The sequence below is a fragment of the Lagenorhynchus albirostris genome, chromosome 7 (assembly GCF_949774975.1).
Source record: "Lagenorhynchus albirostris chromosome 7, mLagAlb1.1, whole genome shotgun sequence".
NCBI lineage: Eukaryota > Metazoa > Chordata > Mammalia > Artiodactyla > Delphinidae > Lagenorhynchus > Lagenorhynchus albirostris.
In genome coordinates, this window is record NC_083101.1 from 105,371,773 (window position 1) to 105,397,293 (window position 25,521).

The following is a 25,521-nucleotide window of genomic DNA, read 5'->3' on the forward strand; positions in this document are numbered from 1 at the left end:
TCATTTATTCATTCAATCATTTATTTATAGAGCATCTGTTATGTGCTAGCACTGAGCTAGGCTAAACTCAAGTAGTTTACATATTCACAAGGGGAAGGAGCGACATCTATATTGTATGTCTGAAATACCTGCATGTACAAATAATATAATGTAAGACTCAAATGTGATTTTTATTTAGCAAACCTAACTGTTCCTTTGTTCATTCAATAAAGTACTTACTAGGTATGAGGCAAAGTGCTAGGGATGGAGCGAAGGGATACATTTAAGGGTGAAGAAGTAAAGGATGATGATGAACCTAACAGAACTGGATAGTCCTTAGAGTTTATGGTCAGAAGTTGTGGAGACCTTATGGCCTAAAATCAAAGCTTCTGATGTACTCTTTCCTTTTTAACCTTTCTGCCGTTCGGACTGGGTATTCTTTCAGCTTTGGAGACAGGTATGTCTTTGGAGTGTTTGGATATTTGACCAGGACACAAAAGCGTGAGACCTGGCTATTGTACCTATTCTGGTCTCAAGGGAGAAAGATGAAAGAAACCTTCGAATCGCCATATATAGGTTTTTCAGCCCAATTAAGCAAGATTGAAAGAGAAGCAACAACTTGAAGAAGGCTTTGACTAGATACAGGAATAAATAAGAGCACCCTGTGACATATAGAAGCAATAGAGTATAATGCTTAAGAGTACCCACTTTGGAACCAGATCTCTGTATATAGGTTACTTATTGCCGTTATTTTTCATCAAAGTAGCTGAATGATGAGTCTGTATCTGGGAGTGTCCAGGAAAATGAAGGCAAAATGAGTATCGCTGTGTGTGTTTGTAATTAAAACTATTTCATGGTTTTGTTTTGTTTTTTATGGAAACAGCACACCTATAATTTGTATTTTGTTCCTCTTAGATTCTTTTCATGTTCATCTTCAGTGAGCTATTATAAAACAATCATTTCTAAAGCCCAGAACCTTCTGAAATTATAAGGAAAACATTTTTGTTGTTGTTCTTTTAACCTTTGTCAATCTCCAAAACAACTCGAAAAAATTAACCCTAATTATTCTCCCCAGCAAGCAAAGAATCAGTATTAAAAATTTCAGCTTAAGGGTTTCTCTTCCCCCAAAATTTAAGCATCTAAAAATAGTTTCTTAGGATAAAAGTTACTCTTTATCAACAAAAATAACTTCACAACCACAATACTATAATGAACCAAAATTAAATCATAGCTCTAAATTTGGTGTCACTGCTATTAACCTGACATGTTATATACAGTCTGAATGTGTAATCTGAATTAGAGACCTGGGTCTAGAACACAAATGCATTTTATATAAGTCTGTTGTACATCCTGGGAGAATCAGCATAGAAGAGACAAATCTGTTTGTAAAGTGTGTTTCCAGAATTTTGCTTGAGGTTTCTGTAATTTAATTCTCTTGGTATTTACCACATTTTGGAATTCTTCCCAGGACAGTTTATTAGTACTTGGATTTTGGTTTCAGTCTCTTTCCTTTCTCTGTTTAACTTTCAATTTTTCAGTGAGTACTTGGACTGTGAAGGTTAAGAAGACCAGTAGTTCCAGAAACTAAATTCTATATTTAACTGCAGACTGGGTGTGGTTCAGAAACTGCAATGCAAGCTTGCTAGTATTTTGCCAGTCATCAAAACCCTGACCTGCAGGGAACATTCCTTTTCCTAGTCTTCTGACTCTGAAATATGATGAATTTTGATGATATATGGTGTACACATTTGTATGTGTAACTAAAATAAAGACAGAGTCGCATAGGTTCAACCTTGAAGTGGCTCTGGAAGATGTTTCTTCTGTGTTCTTGTATAGTAGTCTCAAATGGTATTAACCTTCCCTAGTTTCATGGCGCCACTTCCCATTATTGTTTTATTACCTTTAATTACTACTGTGTGATTTAAAAATTTTTTTACACAGGATGTATTCTCCACTTCATCTTTCTTAAGTCATGAAGCCACATTTTCTTTTAATGTTTTTATCTTGTTTTGCTTTATATAGTTTTAGACAGTTTCCTAATTACCGTAAAAATGGAGAAATAACTGCTTGTTCTACTAGTAAAAATTTCCCTCATTTTAGAAAAAGCACTCTTATCTCTTGAAGAGAATCCTATTACTTTGTAAAAGGGAAAAATAATCACCTTTTCCTCCTTAGCGGTATCCTTCTGTATTATTTTGTGTAGTGTAGTGTCCTAGTATCATTTGGTATCATTCATACTATACAGAAATCCATGGAGTAAGAGACTCTTCTCATTTCAGTAAGATTACACCTAACCACAAAAATATTGGAGCAGAAATGCTTATAAATGCTTTTGTAATATTGCTCTTCTGAGAGATTGAGACCCATCCAGATGTTTCTTTGAATGACAGCTTGAGCCATGTGAACAATAAAGGGACCATTTTACCTCTGTTGTACAAAAATATATAAATTGCATCTGCTGACCACTGATTCGGTTTAAGCAACATTTAAGAACCTTCCCTTGATTTCATTTACTTGTATTTGGTCACATTTCTGCAGAGAATAAGGAAAAGACCCTAAAGATCATCTAGTTCAAACAGTTTGTCTTTTAAAACAAGAACTAAGAAGTTAATTAACTTGGCTAAACTCCAGAAGAAATGAGTTTAAGTTGCTTATTTTGAACCCATAGCCATATGAACCATAGAATTTTTTTAAGCATAATATTGATCTTTTCTGTTCTTTCTCTTCTTTATTTTTTGTTAGATACACATTTATTGAGTGTCTGCTATGTGCTAGGCCGTATGCTAAGAATTGGGATGCAAAGATGAATAAAAGGAAAGTCCTTATTGCATTTAATTGTCTTCTTGTCTGTGTTTCTTTATTCATCTCTTATTTCTTTCAGGCCCTCTTAATCTTCCTTTTTCCCTGCTAAACTCCTTTCTGTATCTTCCTCAAGGTTCCTCACTTTCTGTTCTTTAGTTTGCCAGAAAAATTTCTATTCAGTTTTTCTTTCTTCTTCTCACACTTTCTTTTAAGTATGCTTCCTACCCTCCCACCTCTGTTCTTCTTAGTTGCTTCCTAGTTGATCATAATGTAAACTTCAGTATATGCTTTAGTTTTTCTTAAACTTAGTGAATAAAGTATTTTTCTATTTCACTTAAAAAGCAAATTAATCAATATTTATTTTTCAAAGAATTAGTAAATGTTATATAATTTCTAAGGGCCCTTATAATTCTCAAAATTGCATTGCTGTATGATTTTAAGTAATTTCTTGTTATGTGTGGAGGCTTTGTTCCCTTTAAGACTGTGGCTTTTGTTAGGAAAATCTTCTCACCCTAGAAGTAAATCTTTGAAAAACAATTGGTGCTTTGTATAACTACATGAATGAATAGACTAACTTCAAAGAACAAAATCACCTCCATGATAACTGAGTTCTATGAGAAGACCAGTTATCTAGGACGTCATTCATATATATATATATATATATATATATATATATATATATCTCCCCATTATTTATCTTGGCACCTTGTTTGGCAATCAGCTTGTACTTTGGTCCCTCAATTTCTCTGTTTATAGTAATGAAATACCTTAAGGGTATTGCAACCTGAAAATGCAAAGAAATCATTGTTCACCTACCTTTTATCAGTCTAGGTAATGAGAATTACTTCCTTTTTCCTTATAAAATGAAAAAACTAAAAGCATTTCTCACTGCTGAGAAAAAAATTTGCTTCTCCTATTTTTCATTTTATCTCTAAGAGTAAAACTTCCTTTAGTATTTTACAGCCGCAAAGAAACTTAAATCTTATTTTCTTCTTTGTTATGTTGCTGCTGAATTGAGTGGACTAGCTAAAGAAAATATCTTTTTCATATCTGGGATCAGAGACCACGTGTATGACCAAGATAGTGACTTTGCATAGGAAATTCAGTGAATTTTTTTTAACTTCTTTACATTTAACCATGATAGCTTTTTAGCAAGCTGCTAAGTTATTACATGGAATGTAGTGGTAAAGTAACGGATGTGGCCTGTGTATATTCGAAGAAAACCGTGAATGAAATAATGTTAAGCGATAGAAGAGAAATTGCATTATTACAATAATGAAAAAGGAATACACATACAAAGATAAAGATTGGGAGCAGCAATAAAACTTTTAAATAAATGGTTTGCCCTAAATGTCGAATAGTTTGCACATTTTATGTTAGTTTTTGTCTTTCTCTTTGTTTGTTTCTGATAATATAGTGGTTAAGAACACAGATTGTTTTTAAAAATTATTTTATTGAGGTATACTTGATCTACAACATAGTGTTAATTTCTGTTGTCCAGCAAAGTGATTCAGTTATACCTATACATATATTCCTTTTCATATTCTTTTCCATTATGGTCTATCACAGGATGCCAAATATAGTTCCCTGTGCTATACAGCAGGACCCTGTTGTTTATCCATTCTATATATACTAGTTTGCATCTGCTAGTCCAAACTCCTAATCCATCCCTTCTCCACCACCTCCCCCTTGGCAACCACAAGTCTGTTCTCTGTCTGTGAGTCTGTTCCTGTTTTGTAGATAAGTTCATTTGTGTCATATTTTAGATTCTACATATAAGTGATATCATATGGTATTTGCCTTTCTCTGTCTGACTTACTTCACTTAATATGGTAATCTCCAGGACCATCCAGGTTGCTGCAGATGGCATTATTTCATTCTTTTTTTATGGCTGAGTAGTATTCCATTGTATATATATACCACATCTTCTTTATCCATTCATCTGTCGATAGACATTTAAGTTGTTTCCATGCTTGGCTACTGTAAATGGTGCTGCAGTGAACATTGGGGTGTTGGGGTGCATGTATCTTTTTTAAAAAAACTTTATTTCTTTTAAGTCTTTATTGAATTTGTTACAGTATTGCTTCTGTTTTATGTTTTGGTTTTTTGGCCACAAGGTATGTGAGATCTTAGCTCCCCAACCAGGGATCGAACCTGCACCCCCTGCATTGGAAGGTGAAGTCTTAACCACTGGCCTGCCAGGGAAGTCCCGCATGTATCTTTTTGAATCAGTTTTCTCTGGATGTATACCCAGGAGTGGGATTACAGGGTCATATGGCAACCCTATTTTTAGTTTTCTAAGGAACCTCCATACTGTTTTCCATAGTAGCTGCACCAGTTTACATTCCCACCAACAGTGCAGGAGGGTTCCCTTTTCTCCGCACCGTCTCCAGCATTTGTTGTTTGTAGACTTTTTGATGATGGCCATTCTGACTGTTGTGAGATGGTATGGTACCTCTTGGTAGTTTTGATTTGCATTTCTCTAATAATTAGTGATGTTGAGCATCTTTTCATGTGCCTGTTGGCCATCTGTATGTCTTCTTTGGAGGAATGTATGTTTAGGTCTTCTGCCCATTTTTCAATTGGGTTGTTTGTTTTTTTGTTACTGAGTTGTGTGAGCTGTTTGTGTATTTTGGAAATTAAGCCCTTGTTGGTCACATCATTTGCAAATATTTTCTCCAGTCCATAGGTTGTCTTTCCATTTTGTTTATGGTTTCCTTTGCTGTAAAAAAGCTTTTAAGTTTGATTAGGTCCCATTTGTTTATTTTTGCTTTTATTTCTACTGCCTTGGGAGACTGATCTAAGAAAACATTGGTACAATTTATGTCCAAAAATGTTTTGCTAATGTTCTCTTCTAAGAATTTATGGTGTCATGTCTCTTTTTTAAATATATCTTTTTTTAATTAATTGATTTATTTATTTGGCTGCGCCGGGTCTTAGTTGCAGCATGCTGGATCTTCATTGCTGCGTGTGAGATCTTCATTGTGGCATGTGGAATCTTTTTAGTTGCGACATGCAGGATCTTTAGTTGTGGGATCTTTTTTAGTTGCAGCATGTGGGATCTAGTTCCCTGACCAGGGATCAAACCTGGGCCCCCTGCATTGGACCACCAGGGAAGTTCCTGTGTTGTCATGTCTTATATTTAGTCTTTAAGCCATTTTGAGTTTATTTTTGTGTATGGTGTGAGGGTGTGTTCTAACTTCATTGATTTACATACAGCTCTCCAGCTTTCCCAGCACCACTTGCTGAAGAGAGTGTCTTTTCTCCATTGTATATTCTTGCCTCCTCTGTGGAAGATCAATTGACTGTAGGTGTGTGGGTTTATTTCTGGGCTCTCTATTCTGTTTTATTGATCGATATGTCTGTTTTTGTGCCAATACTATGCTGTTTTGATTACTGTAGCTTTGTAGTACTGTCTGAAGTCTGGGAGGGTTATGCCTCCTGCTTTGTCCTTTTTCCTCAGGATTGCTTTGGCAATTCTGTGTCATTTATGGAAGAACAGAATTTTTAGTTACAAAGACTGGGGTGCTAGTCTCAACTGTCTTACTCACTAGCTGTGTATCGGTAGGCAAATTCCTTGCTATAAAATGACAGTAATAATCAAACTTATCTTATAGGAGTGCTGTGATTTAATACTGAACAGTGGGGCTTCCCTGGTGGCGCAGTGGTTAAGAATCCACCTGCCAATGCAGGGGACACAGGTTCGAGCCCTGGTCTGGGAAGATCGCACATGCCATGGAGCAACTAAGCCCATGCGCCACAACTACTGAGCCTGTGCTCTAGAGCCCATGAGCCACAACTACTGAAGCCCACACGCCTAGAGCCTGTGCTCCACAACAAGAGAAGCCCGCACACTGCAACAAAGAGTAGCCCCTGCTCCCCGCAACTAGAGAAAGCCCGTGTGCAGCAACAAAGGCCATACATGCATAAATAAGAAAAATACTGAACAATGGTGCACGTGAAGTACTACCTGTGGTACGTGACACACATAGTAGGTGTTTAACAAATATATTCCTACTAAACAAATAAGAACTTTCAAAAAGAATTCTGGGTTTCTTCAAGTGGAATTTTCTGAAGAATTACCATTTTCTGTATTCCTAAACCTCAGCCAATAAATGTCTATTTAGCCTTTCTTTACTCAAAGTCATTAATCACCTGTGTGCCAATCACTACACGAGTGCTGAAGCATATTTAAAGATAAGGTTTTGCTCTAGTAGGTCTCAGTCTAGTGGAAGAGTCAGGTTTAAAGAAACTCAGAAGAGATAGGCACCAGGTACAGTAGGAGATAGAGGAGAGTGGTGTGAGGGAAAACAACACCGAGGTGACACTGAAGCTGGGTCCTGGAGAGCAGTATGATTTTGATGGGGTGGGGAAAGGAAGAAAGACATGCTTGGCAGTGGAAGCAGTATATGCAAAGGCACAGAGGCATGAAAAATCAGGTAACTGGAGTATATGGTTAGTCAGGCAAGAAGCGAGGCTGGGGAAGTAGGATGTATCCAGATTGTAGAAAACCCTTGTCTTGCCACAGTTGTAGCATTTGTCTTTCTCAAGCATTCATATTTGCATCCATGCCGAAATATGGTTGTTCTAAAAATCTCTTAAGACATTTTTTAGGTTGTTTGTGCCACTTTCCTCTCACATATAAAGCACTGATAATAGTTCTTTTATGACAGGGACTCAAAATTATTTTGGAGGGTAGAGGTAGATTTTTGTGTCTAATATTTGTAAAACATCCTGGGATTAAAAAATTGAAACTGTTTTGGGAATTCCCTGGTGGTCCAGGGGTTAGGACTCTGCGCTTTCACTGCTGAGAGGGCCTGGGTTCAATCCCTGGTCGGCAAACTAAGATCCCGCAAGTCGCGTGACCAAAAAAAAAAAAAAGAAAGAAAGAAAAGAATTGTTTTGAAAATCTTCTCAGTCTTCCTTTTTAAAGATAGGAGCCTAAATGATATTCCCTTCTCTGTGGCAAGGAAATATGTTGAAATTCCAGCCATTTTCAATTTAAACATTTTTGACCCATTTTTTCCCCTGCTGACGTGGATTATTATAAAATTATAGAATCCAATTTTCCTACTGACTTCTGTTATAGCAGTGCATTGTTAGGAAGAAAATTTGAGCTATATCTTTACCAGAATGAATTATTTCGCCATCTGTTGAGTAAATTTTACCTGGTACTTCAGTGACGTAGTTTATGTTCCCCTGCAGACAAGGGTTTGGTTACACCCAACGGGTTCCTAGGCTAGCACAGTGCTCTGCATAAAGTCTGACATCAGTAAGTGTTGCTTGAACTTGACTGAATTGACTATTTAATAAGACCCTACAACTTTAAGAAAATCAGGAAGTGGTGTCGCCCATCTCCCCTGCCAGACATATTAGACTTGGGATGGGGGTAGAGTAATACAGTATTTTCTAATTTTGTTAAAATTGTAAGGGCTTCAATTCAATTCAGCAAGAAACAATAATTCGATAATTTAAAGTGATCCACTCAAAATGACTCAGAAACAGCAGAAAAATTACGTTTCAAGGCCTCAATGTCGTTTTTCCTTAGCCTGATCACTGTACTATTTTCCCCCCACAAAACCCACTTTGTGGGAGTGGAATTGGGTCCTGTAAAATCTAAGGGCCGCCTTGCCGTCACTGCAACCCCTGGCAAGCTGGTCTTCCTTTCCCTCTATTCTGATGTCATTGCTGTCCTAGGATAGAAAATGCTGCAAGAATACATTATAAATTTTGGAATTAATGGATGCTGGAAGATGAATTTTAAAAAGAGTTTAACGTTTTTAATACTCCTTATGGAATGACTCAGGTGGAACATAATGAACTACACCTCCTGTATCTCTGCAAATAGAAGGAAGTTCTTAACATTTATTTAAGACAGCAGGAGCCTGAACATGACCTCATTTCAATCCATTAGACTATTTGAGGAAAAAAACAACAAAACTTTCCCACTTATTGACAGGTGAAGTTATCCCAATCCATTTCTCATAGCCAGTAAGAAGATGAACTGTCCTTAAATGCATTTTAAAATTGGCAGATTATACTTCCTGGTTCCCTTTTGGTCAAACAGAAATAGCCAAAAGAGAAATTATCACCATTTTTTTGAGGCTGATTAAAAATTCTCCCCACCCTTGTATAGAAGATATGCCAGCAGTTTCATTTTGTGCAAACAACAGACCCCTCATTTCTCTAGTTCCTGAGCTAATTAAACAGGACCAAAGACCCCATGTTCCTCATGTTGTTCTGTGGCCACAGTTTACAAAGACATGAAGCGTAGTTTGGTAAGTATTGGTGTTGCATGTGAGGAGTCACCAATAAAGATATGATTCATCCCAGAAGCAGAGTTATACACGTCATAGTATAAATATTAATACTGATGGAGACCAGGTTATAGACCAACTAGAAAATCTTCACAGAAAATGAGTGAGCTTTTTCTTTTATAAACTCAACAAATGTTTATTGAGCTTCTACTTCATACCACTCCTTATGCTAGACACTGGTTGGGATACAGTGATTAACAAGACAGATATGGCCCTTATAATAGTGCATTCGGAAATCATTGTTGATAGACTAAACATTCATAGCGTGTACCAAGGTTTGCATAAGTGTTTGATGTTTGAAGATCTCAAATTAGTAGAAAATGAACTTGTGGGTAAATATTCTACTTCTGTTTTAGTTGCCTTTTGGTTGAAAAAGCATGCATGCACCGTGTAATTTCAGTGATAGAAAGCATCTAAAAGTGGTCTTTTTGAAAACCTGTGTACCATAGAAGTCTCAATCATAATAGTGCCTCATCCAAATATTCTGTTTTATTGGTTCCTACTTTGTCACGTCATCCACTTAAAGGCCAGACAGACCTATAGTTCTGTTTTGAGACTATCCTATAATTATCATCTTTCTGGGGGCAGAAACCTTAGTTTGTCATCAAAATACCTTCCTTGGAATATGACTATATCCCAAATGTGCTCTTGTATCACTGTGAAGAAATTTATCTTGCGCACAATTGGTAAGATAACTTTTCAGTTCTGGCAATATTAATGTAAGTAGCATGTTTTTTGTCAAGTGTTATAAGAATTAATTTGACTTTTTAAAAGGCAGTTAGCAGTCATTTATGTATATCCTGGGTAGTTTGACTAAACTAAAAACAGCAGCAAACCCATAACACAGGAGATTAAAAAGTAGGTTTAAGAGAGAGTAGCAAGTACCTTTAAGTACAAAGTATTGTGTTTCTCCCTCTTCAGGGAGGTATCAGAATAATCTCCAACTAATGTACCTCTGATTCTCTAAAGAATCTATGCTGTTGGCCATGTTTGGTTTGCTATTTGTTGAGACCTCCCCCAGGAGGACAAGTTCTCATTTTAGATACAGACCATATCCTTTTATGGTAGAGGTAGTCATTTTGCAGAAGCATAGTATTAATCATAAAAAAAAAAACCATGCAGGAGACAGTGGATTGATTTTTATCAGTCTTGTTCTATTGATCTTCATATTATAGTAAACTGTTGGTCAGTAGTGTCAGATTGGTAAGTGGCCAGTTTATAATTCAGTGCTTTATATTTAAAAACAGGCTCCCTGCCTCAGGACAACTTGTACAGTGTAAGAAACTTAATTCCAGGTCACCTTACAAAACTTTTTTGTAAACCTAATTCCGACTAGCAAAGGCTGTCAAAACAGAGGGGGGAGGATACAGCTGCTTCCAGCCAGAAGCAGAGGCAGCAAGAGGCATACCAGCTTTCATGCTTTGACAGTGTAAGTTCTGGTAGATGCAGTTCACTCTCCAAGGTACCACAGTTTCCACTGGTATGAACTTCACGTAATTATCACTCACATTCGGTAGTTTCATTAGGAAACTAGGAAATCCATGGACCAGCAAAACCAAACACTGCCCTCTTGTGCATGTTCTTTTTCTTATTAAAATAAAATGGAGGGTTGAGCAAACATTTAATGAATGCTTCAAGAGAAATACCATACCATTTCTCGGTTGTTTTTCTTTAAGGTGGTTAGAATTTGTCAGTTTTACTGTTTTGCCTGATGACTTCAAAACATTGTCTCCATTCTTCTTTTCACAGTCTTCATAGAAAGACTGATGACTAAAAAGGTAATACATATTAGAAGGAAAACTTGCTCTATATTGTCAAGTAGTAATAAAACTCACACCAAATCTCTACTGTGGTAGGACTTCATTTAGGGCTGCATGTCACTGGACAAACGATAAGCCTGTGTTGTTTCGAAGGCTTAGTGATAGGCTAAAATGTGTTAAAAACTCAGTTCCTAAATTCACTGTTAGTCTTGAAATCTATTTATTAAATAGCAAGTAAGGTCTAGTGGCAGTTAGCATGCTGCAAGTAAATATAACATTTAAACATAGAATCTTTGCAGTGAAGGACCTCGGGAGATGAAAATTTTGTATTAGGGCACGTTTCATACATGGTATCCATAATTGTATCGTGTGTCGAATTTTCTTTTTTACATTAGTGAAGAAAGGCCATCCTGAGGAGGACTTGGAAGCTTTTTTTGGTGCTAGTGTCTGAAGAGGTCCTACTAACTCTTCTACGGTAGATTAACTGTGCTATATACATAGTCTTTAAATGTGTATGGATGTTGTGTTTCAAAGGAGAAGTCGTAGAGTTTATTAAATTCTCCTCTGCCCAGGGAAAAAAGGTACCTCAGTGTTATTATGGTTGTCTCCAGAGCAATTAGATTTCCTTTCCCAGGAGGAAAAAGCCCCTAGGTATAGTAGCTGCGGTCCTGGGGCTGTCATGGGTATCTTACTACTGCTGTCACATCTTTGCTTCTGGGAGCGCTTGTGAAATTTATAGGAGTTGATTTAGGTGATTGATTGCCACAGAGATTTGTGTCTTAAAGGAAGTCTGAAACAATACTATGTCATAGCTAAATAATGACCACCATTCCTGTGAGCCCTTTGAGCCAGTGAACTCAGTCAGGAAACTTGAGTTCTGGGTTGTGTGACCTTGAGCAAGTCAAGTCTCCCTTCATTCTTTGTCAGGACCTACTGTGTGGTGTATCTAAAACCATGTGTAATGAACGGTGTTATGGGATTCCATTGCATTTATGAATTGGGATTCTAAAATTCAACTTCTCATATCTGAATCCTTTAATCTCTTCATAGGCCAATACTAATTTTTCCACTTAAAGTCTTCCCTTTTCACAGGCTTTTCTATTCTATAAGATGCGGCAAAGTCTCGAAAACTTACAGCTTCTTCTATAATAGAACTCATTCATATTTTAGCTTTTACTTGGAAGGTCATGTGAACCTTACAAAAGTCTGATTTGGAGGGAGCCATTATTTATTTTAATTCTGTAGAATTAAAAGTGAACTTTTATTTATAAAAAATACATTAGTGTAGAACATCTTTTGTTTGTCATACTTTAGTGTGTTTGCAAAACAGATGTTTAAAGCGTGAATTTGTTGCCAAAACGCATTAATAAAAACTAAGAAATTTATTATTTAAAAATAATTTTGTGCAGTTCTATTTTGTTCATGCTTTGGGACAGCAAACTTTATTTTCAAATAATGCCTTTTTAATTACAAAATAAGCACATACTTATATAAAAAATGGAGAAATGCAAGAAAATATAAAGAGGAAAATTAAAATGAGCTTAATGAGATAATCATTAACATTTTGGTATGTTTCTTTTTCGCCATTTTTCTGTTACATATATATATCTGTATATCTTTCTAAGCAAAAGAATTTTGTATAAGAATATACCATAATTTGTTACCCAGTCCCCTGCAGTTGGACATTTGTGTTGACAGCTGTATCCAGCTAGCTCAGGTCCTAATTTCATAACTGCTTATGTTGCCAGTTTGTAAACAGATACAGGGATGGTAAAAGAAAGAAAAGTATTTTGAAAAGCAGTTATAAAATTAATCAGAGTTAGGTTTATGTAATATTACATAACCCAGTTTATTTTTATTTGGGGTAACATTTTTTATTAGAAAATTAATAGTAACACATTGTAAACTATTTGGAAAACAGTGTATAAAGAAGAAAATAATATTTCCATTCATAAATAACCACTAAAAATATTTTGGTACATTTATATTTGGTGTTTCTATCTTATCTGTATTTTAAACACAATTAGAATAACTCATATTTGGTTTTGTAAACTGCTTTTTTTCACTGACATTTTCCGATGTCATTTAGTACTCTTTGAAAACACGATGTTTTTAAATGGCTCCTTCTTTTTTTTCAAATGCCTATACCATAATCATATTTAACCATTATTATTTTATTAGACATTTAAAGTCTTCCCAGTTTTGCCCTGTTAAATAGTCCTGACTCAGACACCCTTGTTCTTACCTTTTGTCTTAAGAACAATGATATGTTTGGCTATATTACCAGCTCCCTACAAAAAGCTGAATTTATTCACATCACCAACAGTGGCCTTGAGCATGCACTGCTCCTGTCACCACAGCCCTGCCTTCCCTGCATACCGTAATCTTTTTAGTGAGTGAAAATCAGCTTCATTTTACTTATTTGGTAGGTGAAAAGCACTGTTTTAGTTTTGTCTACATTTAAACTTCTTTTTTTTTTTTTTTTTTTGTGGTACGCGGGTCTCTCACTGTTGTGGCCTCTCCCGTTGCGGAACACAGGCTCCGGACGCGCAGGCTCAGCGGCCATGGCTCACGGGCCCAGCAGCTGCGCGGCATGTGGGATCTTCCCGGACCAGGGCACGAACCCGCGTCCCCTGCATTGGCAGGCGGACTCTCAACCACTGCGCCACCAGGGAAGCCCTGGAATTTATTTTTTATTTAAATGTAGATAAATCCAGTGCTTTTATTCTTGTGTGACTGCCTCCATCACATATGCTTCCTCATTCAGATGTTTTCTTTTACATTTAGCCATAAAATATTGGGTTTATAAGGTGAAGGTCTAGTTTGGTCTTATTTTCCAGATAGCCAATTCTCCCTTTCTTCTTAGATTTAAAATTGTTTCTTTCTTGCATATAAAGTTATTATATTTGTTAGTTCTATTGATCTTATCAACAATTCTTGAACCGCAGCTCTGATTATCATATAATTTCACAATATTTGACAAGAGAGAGAGCCTATTTATTACCATTTTCAAAATGTTCTTAACCATTTTCATCTGTTTTTTCAGGCAAACATTCAAATAGTATTGTTGACTCATAACACTCCCACTGAGAAAAAAAGAGGGAAGAAAAATATGTGATTGAAGTTAAATTTCATTGAAGTTAAACCTAAAAATTAATTTGGGAAGAAATGACATTGTCATATTATTCATTCTCATCTAGGAATGTGTTATATGCCTCTCATTTCTTGTGTCTTTTTTATACCTATCAGCAAAATGAATAACATTTTTTAGTTTTTTGTATGGTTTCTATATTTTTCTTGTTAGACATTTTTATTTTCTCATTTTTCTTGCTCTCATGAATAGATGCCTTTTTTTCTGTTAGGTTGTCCAATTGCTTATTATTGATGCATAGGAAAGTTTTGATATTTTTGTTGGCCTGTTTAGTACCCAGCCATCTGATTGATTACTTCTGAGGCAATTTGAATTTATCCCTTGGCTTTCTTGGTATAATATAATATGCAATTGATATTTTTGTGGCTCTCCTTCCCAATTTGTTTCTTAATTCTGTTTCATGCCTTATTGTACTAGGACTTTCAGAAAAAACATTAAATTATAACAAAAGTAAAGGTTGTATTGGGGATGGTGAGCTCTGTTGCCTTGTTTCTGATTTAATGGAGATGCTCCTACATCTTATCATCTTATTAATGTTACCAATTACTGTTTTCCCAAGATTTTACTGTGAAAAATTTTAAATGTACAGCAGAGCTGAAAGAATTTTATAGTTATCACCTAGATTCTACCATAGTTTTAGTATACTTGTTTTATCATACATCTCTTAGCACATTTTTTAATATTGATAATCTCTGTTGTATTACAGAAATATTTATCTGTACTTACTGTTCCAAGATTTTAAAAAGTCAACGCTGCACTAATTGTAAAGATACAGATGAATACAGCAATCTCTTAGCTCCATTATCATGAAGTAGCCAATCTAAAAAAGTTAATAAAGCTTTGAATTGGGGGTTTAGTGTGAAAACTGTTCAAATGGAGGACAGTGTTAAGCATCAAAAGAAGGATAGCAGTCCAGTTTGGGTTACAGGAGGAAAAAGAATTGAAGTTAGAATTTTTCTGTATTTGACCAGACTTTCAAAGAATGTCTTATTCAGCTGCTGACAGACTACTTACTTACAGAAATAGCTACTTATTCCAGTCTACTTGCCAGGTGTATTCTATAGTGAAATAATGTCCATCAAGTTATGATAATTGAATCACAGTATCTCTTAAGACTATCCATTCTTTTTGTACTGATTCTGTTTACCCAGAGTATTAGTTTTCTAGGGCCAACATAACAAATTTCCACAAACTGGGTGGCTTAGAAGGTGTCAGCAGAGTTGGTTCCTTTGGGAGGTTCTGATGGTAGAAACCCTCCCACACCTCTCTTCTAGCTTCTGTCAGTTGTCAGCGGTCTCTGGCATTCCTTGTCTTGTAGATGTATCACTCCAGTGTCTGCTTTCATTTCCTCATTGTCTTCTCTGATTGTGTTCTTTTTTTTCTCTTGTAAGGACACTCTCGTTGGGTTTAGGACCCAGCTTGACCTCATTTTGATCCTTCCCAAAATTACATCTGCAGAGACCCTATTTCAAATAAGATCACTTTCTGAGGTTCCAGATAGACATGAATTTTCAGGTGGCACTCTTCAACCCACTACATCCGGCGACTTCTTTAGTAAGCAGGAGTGGAAAGAGCATGGGCCTGGAAGTTAAGGAGCTTGTCTGTAATGCTAGCCAGCTCTGTAACTTTGGGGAGCTTATTAAGTGTAAGCTTGTCATTGTCTCTATTTCTCAAATGTGGAAGTTGATCGGTGAATAATCTTTCAAAGTCCCTTATTGTCCTGAAGTCCACAGTGAATGATGAAGAGTCATATGCATAGCTGATTTATAGCTCTGCCCCTCTTATTTCTCTCTGACCCCTGATGATTTTTCAGGGTTATTTTTAGGTATGATTAGTATCAGAGGGGCTTTGAGATCTTTGGATAAAATGTAGGATATCACTGTCCAGGTGTGTAAGTGAACTGAGGATGTTCCTTCCTTAGACCTTTATGGATTAACAAAAGAGAGTTGCTGTACTTAAAGAAACTTTTCCCATTTTTTTCATCTCTGCCTTCACTCTGTTGTTTAAAAACAACCCCCCAAAAAAAGAAAATTTTAAATTATTTTGTTGCTGAAGATCATTTAACACATAGATGCTCTCAGAGAGGAGATGGGACAATTAGGTTCCAAAGTATTTTAGTTTAATGTTACTCTCTTTCCTGCCCTCTACCCAGTAATTTTACTTAGTGATGAAGAAATGCACACTGGATTGTAGATAGTGAGCACTGTATGACAATACTGAAACCTTATTTTGAATTACTAAAATGGTGAGGTTTAAATATCTCTTCAGGAGGGATAGTTCACTTAAAGGCACAGTAGAAAAAAAAAAAAGTTCATTTACATGGCATTATCCCTTGCTTAGAGAGCCATTCCCTGCCTTCTATATGCTCACCAAGACACAATAGGAGGAACTTTCTGGCTGCAGTTTTTATAGACTTAGTGTTACTGAAATGAAGGTGCCTCAAGGACATTTCAATTTGTTACTAGCTTATGGTTTCTCATCTCATGTAAATTATTTTTCCACCTTTCATTTTAAGTCTTTGCTGTCAGGGTCTTGCAAAGCAATCATTTGGTTTCCCTCTGTGAAGATACTCACTGATCACTCAGCTGACAACGTCCTTTGTCTATAAAAGTGTAGTACCCTTAGGATTTATTTTATCACTCTTATATTACTACCTGTAGATTTCTGTTTGCATCTCTTTCCCTTTTTTGTCTTATAAAATGTCTAGGGCTATAAACATTCTTATATGGGACAGAAGAAGTATATTTCAGAAACAGGTCCCTTTTAGAGTCTTAGAACCAAGTTCTCCTACAATTTATCCACCTGGTAACAGCAGATATATCTATTCCTTTGACATAACTTAAGCTTAAAATGCTTGAAGGTGAATAATGAATAGTGCGTACTGTTCCTAAAGCTGTCTCTTTTGGTGGTGGGGCAGGGAGGGGGTGCCTAAACCCAGGAAGCAAGGCTGTCTTGAATTTTTATTACCATCCTGAAATGTCTCTCTCGCTCTTTTTTTTTTAAATTTATTTTTGGATGCATTAGGTCTTTGTTGCTGCGTGTGGACTTTCTCTAGTTGTGGCGAGTGGGGGCTTCTCTTGTTGTGGAGCTCGGGCTCTAGGCACGCAGGCTTCAGTAGTTGTGGCACGCGGGCTCAGTAGTTGTGGCTCACGGGCTCTAGAGCGCAGGCTTAGTAGTTGTGGCACACAGGCTTAGTTGCTCCGCGGCATGTGGGATCTTCCCAGACTTAGGGCTCGAACCTGTGTCCCCTGCATTGGCAGGTGGATTCTTCACCATTGCACCACCGGGGAAGCCCCTGAAATGTCTCTAATCTCATCTTTCCTCTCTATTTCCATGCCTTAGCCTACTTCAGATCCTCTCCTCAGTTGTTACCACAGCTTCCTAACTGGCTTTTGCCTCTAGTATCACCAGAGATACTGCCCTACAAAGTAAGTTTGATCATATAATACCCCTGCTTAAAAACCTTTGCTTCCAGTTGCCAAAAAAGTTAAGTGCAAACTCTATCATACTCTTTAAAATCTGGACCCGATATTTTTCCTTAGTTTGATCCCCAGTCTCCCCATCTCATGTATATTTCGTCCACACTGAACTCCTCATTCTCGGAACATTTTAAGGTCTTTCATGACTCCCTTTCTTTTACATATTGCTTCCTCTGCCTTGGGTTATTTCACTTTATCCACCCTCTATGATCTGTCTTCAAGAAGCGTGCACAAATGTTGATTCCTCTCTACTCCCATATACTACATTCATACCACTAATACAGTCCATTTTACAGTGGACTTTATAATGTGTTTTGTTACATACATACATCCCCAGTGATTACACTGGGAGGCTTTGCATGGTTCATCTTTTGCCACCATTTTGCCAATTGCTTGGTATAAACTAGGACTCAGTCAACATTTGGGGGTGACTAAATGAATGATTAATTATGTCTAAATATCGAAGTCATTAGACCTATTTCCCAACTTCATTGATAGTCTATTGGTTATGTATAGTTGAAAAATAAACACTATACTAATGGAATTGTATTCGGCTATATCTGAATATACCTAGAGAAGACGGTGTACAGTATGGTGAGACCCCAACTAGCTTTCTCCTGAAAGAGGTATTCTTGGTTTCAGTAAAAGCCTTAACTGAAACCACTGTTTTCTGTTTTCACCTCTGTTTCCTACTTCCATTCATTCATTCTTTCATGTATCATTTATTCACCCATCTTTTGATCAGACACTTACTTACTGAATGTCTGTTACATGCCAAGCAGATTCCTTGGGCTTAGATAGCTCCTCTTGTAAGTAACTAGATAGAAACCGTAGTTATTATTTTCTTTGATTCAGCTTCCTTTGTTTTGACAATATCCAGAACACAGAGCACATGTGAAAAAGACATAGGGATTTTAGTTAACATTAAATTCAGATAAGTCAATAATGTGATGTGGTCCTGGGGTGACCATGTAATTTATTGTCTAAGTGGGATACTTTAGGGGAATGAGAGGGGGGTTTGTTAATAATCCAGGATAACAGCACTATTTCAGGCACACCCTACATATAATCCTTATAGTCTAATCAGATTGCATTACTAGTTGCCTTCTGTCTTCCAGGCACATCTTAGGTTTTTCTACCTTTATATTTTTGTCTTTACTGATAACTTTGCCCTTTCCTGTCCAATGCCTGGGGCCTCTGCATCCTGCAGAAGCCTGTCCAAATCAGTGAGCTTTGCCAGGTCAGCACAGTCCATAGAGATATCTCTCTAACCTGAATTTATTTAACGTATCATTTATATAGTTAATTAGCAGCTAGATGTATTCTGGTTTGTCACAGTTTTACTGTTTTGACCGTTTCTTTAACTCCTATTGTTTAACTTTTTTAAACCTGACGTCTGCAACTGAACTGTATATTGTTAAGGTCAGGGCCATGTTTTGAACTTACGTCTACTCAAGTACATACTCATACTTACGTAATACTTATTTGTTGCATATTTTATTTCCTGGCCTACCTTTGTCTTTCGTAAAAACTCTTCCACTTTACATCAGTGCAGTGTGTCTGTCTGCCACCCCTCCCACCATGACCAAGAAGAAAGCTTTAAGAGCTTTGTAATTTTTTTGCAAAAAAATTTTAACTATTACATTTTAAACTTAAATATTTACCATGAAGTATCTTAAAATATATCATTTTATCAGTTTAGATTATACTATCTATATTTAATTAATATTTTTTAAACATTGAAACATTGCAAAAAGATGAAAAGTGGTGCTCACAGCCCAGTGTACACACCTCCAGCTGTGGTAGCACATTTTAATGAAAATTGAAATATTCAATAGCCCTACATTTCTTAATTATAAAAATAATAGGTCTTTAACAGAAAAGAAAGTATTAATTGCCAGGCTTAGAGATTTAGAACTATAGTTAGTGAATTATATTCTTGAGTCTTTAATTTGGAAGATGTTACCAATTTATTTTTATTCTGACTTTATTTTATATAGTTAAATCCTAAAAAAATTAAATAAGATTTTAAAAAACTTTTAAACTCATTAATCATATATGCCACGAATCACTGCCAATTCTTATTTAACTTCCAGAAATACTACGGTTTTATTCTGTTAGTCACTAGAATGGCAATCACAAACCTAATATTTTCTAGCCGATCCAGATATACTTTCCAAACATAAATTGTTTATGGAGTTATATTAATCAGTAAACTAGTCCTTAATTGTCTGAATGTTTTCCCAAAGTTCTTTTATTAAAAAGAAATTTATGAAAATAGCATATGTTCATTTCAGAAATTCAACAGAGAAGTATACAAAGCAGAATGTGAAAACCGATCTTAATTACCACCAATATTTCCCTCTCTTCTACCCACCGCCCCCAGCATTCTTGCTCCCAGGAGATAATCGTCACTTGTAACAGTTTAGTATGTACCCTTCAAGACCCTGTTGCAGTAACTCTATACCCTTGATGGTCAACAGTTCATTTACAGTGACATCCATTTCTTTTGGAGGCCCCTACACTGGGCTGGTGGGGACTTTTCCATTGTTACTGAGGAGCGCATATCATCAATGAGGAGTGCATGTGGGGATGAGTCAGACTTGGCACCCTGGCCTCAGGTGGCTTTCAGTGTAGTCAGAGAGGTGTACAGTGATAACTGTAATACAAGATGAAAAAGGTGTAAGAGAGGAACAGATGAAATGCTGTGGGATTCATGGGGTAAGGAAATTATTTACCTTTGAGGTGATATTTGAGCAATGCTGTGAAAGACAGACAAGATGGTTTGGGGGCAGGGAGGCAAAAAACAGATATACTGGTAGGAGAAAGGCACAGAGATGCAGGGGGTTGACAAGGCTATTCCATTTTCCTAGACTGTAGCATGCCTGTATGAGAGTAGCAGCAGATAAAGATGCAAAGGTAGTTTGGGGGAGAACTCTAAACACCTCTATAATAAATCTTGAAAAACTTTTGAACAGAAAAGTGGCATGAGATGTACACTAGAGATGTACATTAGGAATATTAATTAGACATTAGAGGGAGTAGAGTGTCGGTCACAGGCTTTGCAGTAATTTGGAAGAGAAGTTACCACAATGAGGTGTAGTAGTAGCCATTGAGCTATAGCTGAAACAGGAGCTCTAGGTCTTAGCAGCTACCATATTCCATCAAACCTAAGAAGGCTTTGACTGTATGACACACCTTTAGTTTATGTACTGGGGTGGGCGTGGGTGGAGGGAGGACACTGCCAGTTAATTTTCAGACACCACCAATTATAAGATGTACCTGATTTTAGAGATTATAATAATGAGGAAATGTGCATCATAAAATCAGTGAAATAGAGTAAATTGCATGTGCACAGGGGAAAGAAGGGGTATGCAAGAAAGAAAGGAGAGAGTTGAGAAAATGAAAGAGGGTGGGGGTGATGAGATCAAAGGCACAAGTGGAGACGTAGACCTTGAAGAGGAGGATGCATCTTCCTCTGCCATGAGATGAAGAGAAGAACGTGCAGTGACTCAGAGACATGTAGAACTTGAGAAGCTAAAAACATTAAGCAAACCCATATTTAATAACCTCCATCTTGGTAAAAGAGGAGGCAAGGGCATCTGCGAAAAGAATGACGGTAGTGGGTTTGAGGGCTTGGGACTTCAGAGTGGAAAGGTTTCGGGTAAGTGGGGCACTAAAGATGGAGTATTAAAGACAGTTGGCTAGAAGGACAAAAAGCATTCCCAACAGAAATGAGGGGCCCAGTTAAGGTTGAAAAGCACAGATTTATAAAGAAACCAATTGGCCCTATTTTATGACTTTGTCCAGGAACACTTGGTACCCTGCGAGAAGGATGGAAGAAAACAAGAGGAAGGTGCTTTCTGCAGGGTGGGAGATTGGCTGGATAGGTATGGTGGAAGGACAGAAAAGCTGAATAATCAGAATTTCTCCTAAGAGATACAGTTGATTCGGCTTGCCATGGAGTTCAGGCTGAGAAATGAGAGGTAAGGCCAGAAGAAGAGTAATAGATGAACAGATTTTTAAAGTTGCAGTAGGGTTTTAAAGGATTCAAGATTATAAAGAAGGTGAAGAAAAAATTATTTTGGAGAGGTGGAGTAGGTGAGTAGAAGGTTGATTGGGGAATTTCAGAATTTCAGATCATAGGGTTGAGTATTGAAGATATGTTATCATTCTCAAACACAGATGGGAGTATATCTCTGTGTGGCCTGAAAACCTCTATTTCAGGGTGAAGTCTCTACTACTCATAGAACAGACAGGGCTCATCACAGGCTGGCCCCATCCTACTCTTCCAGACTAGTGACTCCTCATTGCTTCCCCATATTCTAACCACACTGAACTCTTCTCTATGCCCAGAATCCTCAAGGCTTTTATCTACCTTTTGCCTTTGCTCATGCTCTTTCCCTCGCATGAAATGTTCTTCCTTCTCTCCTCTGCCTTGCAAACTCCTGTTCATCTTCAAGACCTAACTCAGACGGCACTTCCTCTGCCAGGTCATTCAGCAACACTGAGCACACCTTCGTCTGTGTGAACTCTGCTCTGTTCGGACATCCTATGGAATTTTATCACAAGTGTATTGATTTATATGTGTCTTCAGTAGATTATAAACTCCTTGAAGTCAGAAACTAATTCTCTTCTTTACCCACAGTGGATGCACATAACATTAGGTACTTAATATCTGCTTTTGTTGTCTTTGTTGTTGAATTTTAAATGCATGAGCTAATCCAGTGCTTCTTAAACATTAATGTGCATTCGAATCACCTGGAGATCTTGTTAACATTCGGATTCTGATTTAGTCTGAAGTGGGGTCTGGGATTCTGCCTTTCTAACAAGCTGCCAGGTGATGCCCGTGATGCTGGTTAATGGAAACTAATCCATAGTGTCTTTGCCCAAGTAAATAGCAGAAGTGGAGTAAAGATAAAGGTCAGTAGGAATGTGGAAGTGGAGCAGAGATTGGAAGAACTCTCAGTATGAACACGGAAGCCCTAAAAATGATAGCAGAATGTCACGTGGGAAGAGATGCTTAAAGCTTGGACTTAAGCAGGAGACCATTTGTGGAGGGTGGTAGTTGACAAGACTGGATGATATCGTTCTATCACTTGTATTTTAGAAAAGGAAAGGCTGTTTGGTGATGGCAGCTGCTGTGTCAGGACTACGGTGAAGGATGGTCTCATGGAGAGGGCTTCAGGGGAAGGGATTGGCATTGCAGAAGGCGGGTTTGGGGATTCACAGGAAGGGTTAGGGGCCTCCAGTGTTTATTCCCAGTAGAATGGCATTTTCACCAGTGCAGACAGAGGGTGAAGGAATGGGAAAGCTGCTTTCTGGGGGAAGGGAAGCCCCTGAGGAGATGAGAGGTACTAGAATTTAACAAGGAATCATTTCCTGATCTTAAGTTTCCAGGTTCAAAGCACAGAAATTCCCTTTTTCTTTTTTGTCTTTTATATATTTATTTATTTATATTTTATTTTTGGCTGCATTGGGTCTTCGTTGCTGCACGTGGGCTTTCTCTAGTTGCGGCGAGCGGGGGCTACTCTTTGTTGCGGTGTGTGGGCTTCTTATTACGGTGGCTTCTCGTTGTGGAGCACGGGCTCTAGGCGCGTAGGCTTCAGTAATTGTGCATCGCAGGCTTAGTTGCTCTGCGGCACGTGGGAACTTCCCGGACCAGGGCTCGAACCCGTGTCCCCTGCACTGGCAGGCAGATTCTTAACCACTGCACCACCAAGGAAGTCCACTTTTTTTTTTTTAAACTCATAGATGACAGAAGAGGTAGTACTAATAAGCATTCTGTTCCCACATATAGTCTCACAGATCTGATAATGCTAGGGATGGGTTCAGTAAGCCTAATTTCTTTAAGTACTATTGTATAGAAGCAATATATGCTTTTCTAACATAGGGGAAAAGGCAAAAATAAATTTAGAAATGTTTAAATTTCCTCCTATGAATCCCCTTCTCCCACAAGGAGGTAATCCAGCTTGATGTGTACCCTTCCAGCTTTTATCCATGCAAATTTAAGTACACATAGACAGGAATTTTTCAAATTTCTTAACAGTACTTTTACATGCACATTATTCTACAGATTGTTTTTCGCACTTAGGACTGTGTCATAAACATCTCTCCAGGCCAATGGATAGTTTTTCTAGTAATTTTTAAATAGCTGTGTATAAATATAGATGTCCCATAATTTGTTCTGTCATTCTCCTACTGATGGGACAGTTGGGTAATTTCCAACTTTTGCTACTACAAACGTGACACGCAAAGAGATTTCTGTTGTTACCAGTGCCTTAATAACAGAACTCTGTGATTTCAACCAGCCACTCATATCACAAGTAACTTTTTTTTTCAAGGACCTCTTTTAATGAAGCCTAGCAGTGGCCAGACCTGTACTATCCAATATAGAAGCCACTAGTCACATGTAGCTACTTACATTTAAATTTACTAAAATTAAATCAAATTAAAAATTCCCTTCCTCAACCACATCAGCTTCATTTCACGTGCTCAGCAGCCACATGTGAGTAGCGGCCACCCTGTTGGACAGTACAGAACAGACCGTTTCCATCCTCACAGAAAATTCCATTGGACAGGCTGGACCAAACACTCTAATGTTACATCCTAAAGAAGAACATCTTTTTCAGTGGGCTGGTGTTTTAAGGAGAGCACAGTTTTTAAAAGTACGAACTTTGTGTCTTAATTGGTTGCCTCTGCAGTTACTTCAATGAGAATCAATACCCAGATGAAGCAAAAAGAGAAGAAATTGCAAATGCTTGCAACGCAGTTATACAGAAGCCAGGTAAGGTAGCAAGTGCTGCTTGGCTCTGCTGGAGCTCTCGGCTCAGGTCATCATTTGGGACCTAAGTCTCTTCCTCTCCCAATGGGGTGCTCTTGGCTCCATTCCTGCCATCCTCCTGTGGATGGCCACTCCCCTGTCCTGTTCAAACAGTGCTTCTTAGGGGGTGATCACGCTACTCCAAATCAAACTTCATGTGGGAATTCCCAGCGAGTGTCCTTGCTTGAGATACGCAACCTCGAAATTATTTTTTGTGAAGACTGTGTAGATTTCTTTTTCCAAAAATACAGCATAAATATGCCAATTTCAAAATAGTTTTAAAGTTTGGTATACTTAAGCAAGGTTAGTTAATGAAATTATTAAGATAGGGTGTGTGGGTTTTTTTGGTGTTTTTACAACTGTTGAAAATTCTATAAGTCTGTCTTTCTGCTTGAAGAAAGAATTTTTTGGAGTTGGCTTCTTCCTCCTTCCTATATCGGGATGACTTCTTAGGTGGGAAAAAATGTAGGGTAATTCCATTCTGAAGTCCTGTTGTTCCTGTGCAAGTCCACAGAACCCCTGAAGCACTCATACATCTTTCCTTCCAAGTGCTAAAGTGCTCTTTCATGTTTTACAGGGTTTTTTTTTTTAACCAGAAACCATTCTCAGTTAAGATGATCCAGTTGATCTCCATTTGGCCAGTTACTTAGATTGGCTTAAAGGCTATATATATCAACAACACAAAAGTATCACTGTTTTATAATAATTAAATACTAATTTATCCCCCCCCTTAGTTAGAAGCCAGACTTTTAATAATCTAGAACATACAAGCTCAGCTGCAGTGATACCTGTACCCTTATTTTACACAAGCCAAAAAGTTCCAGCCCTAAAGCTGTGCTGGAACTCAAACTCTTCGTGGAAAATACTTCACCCCCTTACCATCAAGGGCCTAACCTGTTTTCTGGTTTCTCCACCCAGTGTGGATTAAAAGCTGAATAAGGGAGGAGGGAAAGGTACAAGGTGGTTGCCATGTTGGTAAACATGGTGCTATCCATAAAACGTCACATTTGACAGCAAAGAAGAGAATACATTTAAAATGCAGTTTGAATTGTGCTATGTGTTCCAGCATAGTTACAATTACGGCTGGTCATAGTGATCTTAATCTTCAAGAAAACATGGATAGCATTCTCTGTCTTAAGACAGCAGGAAACTAGGTAATATAAGGCCTTAAAGATGTAAATAAACTTCAGCTATCTGGAAACTTGATAAA

General features: G+C 37.4%; 1 protein-coding gene across 5 annotated transcripts in view; it reads left to right on the forward strand.

Moving 5' to 3' along the window:
• The window catches only part of HMBOX1 (homeobox containing 1), a 175,732-nt gene that overhangs the window by 142,020 nt on the left and 8,191 nt on the right, over positions 1–25,521 (forward strand). For all 5 annotated transcript variants that reach the window (XR_009541698.1, XM_060155777.1, XM_060155778.1 and 2 more), the window contains exon 7: positions 24,193–24,275. Coding sequence is in view for 4 of the 5 variants with exons in the window: in XM_060155777.1 (XP_060011760.1) it covers positions 24,193–24,275 (83 nt within the window). In the remaining variant the exon portion in view is untranslated. The remainder of the gene's footprint in view (positions 1–24,192; positions 24,276–25,521) is intronic.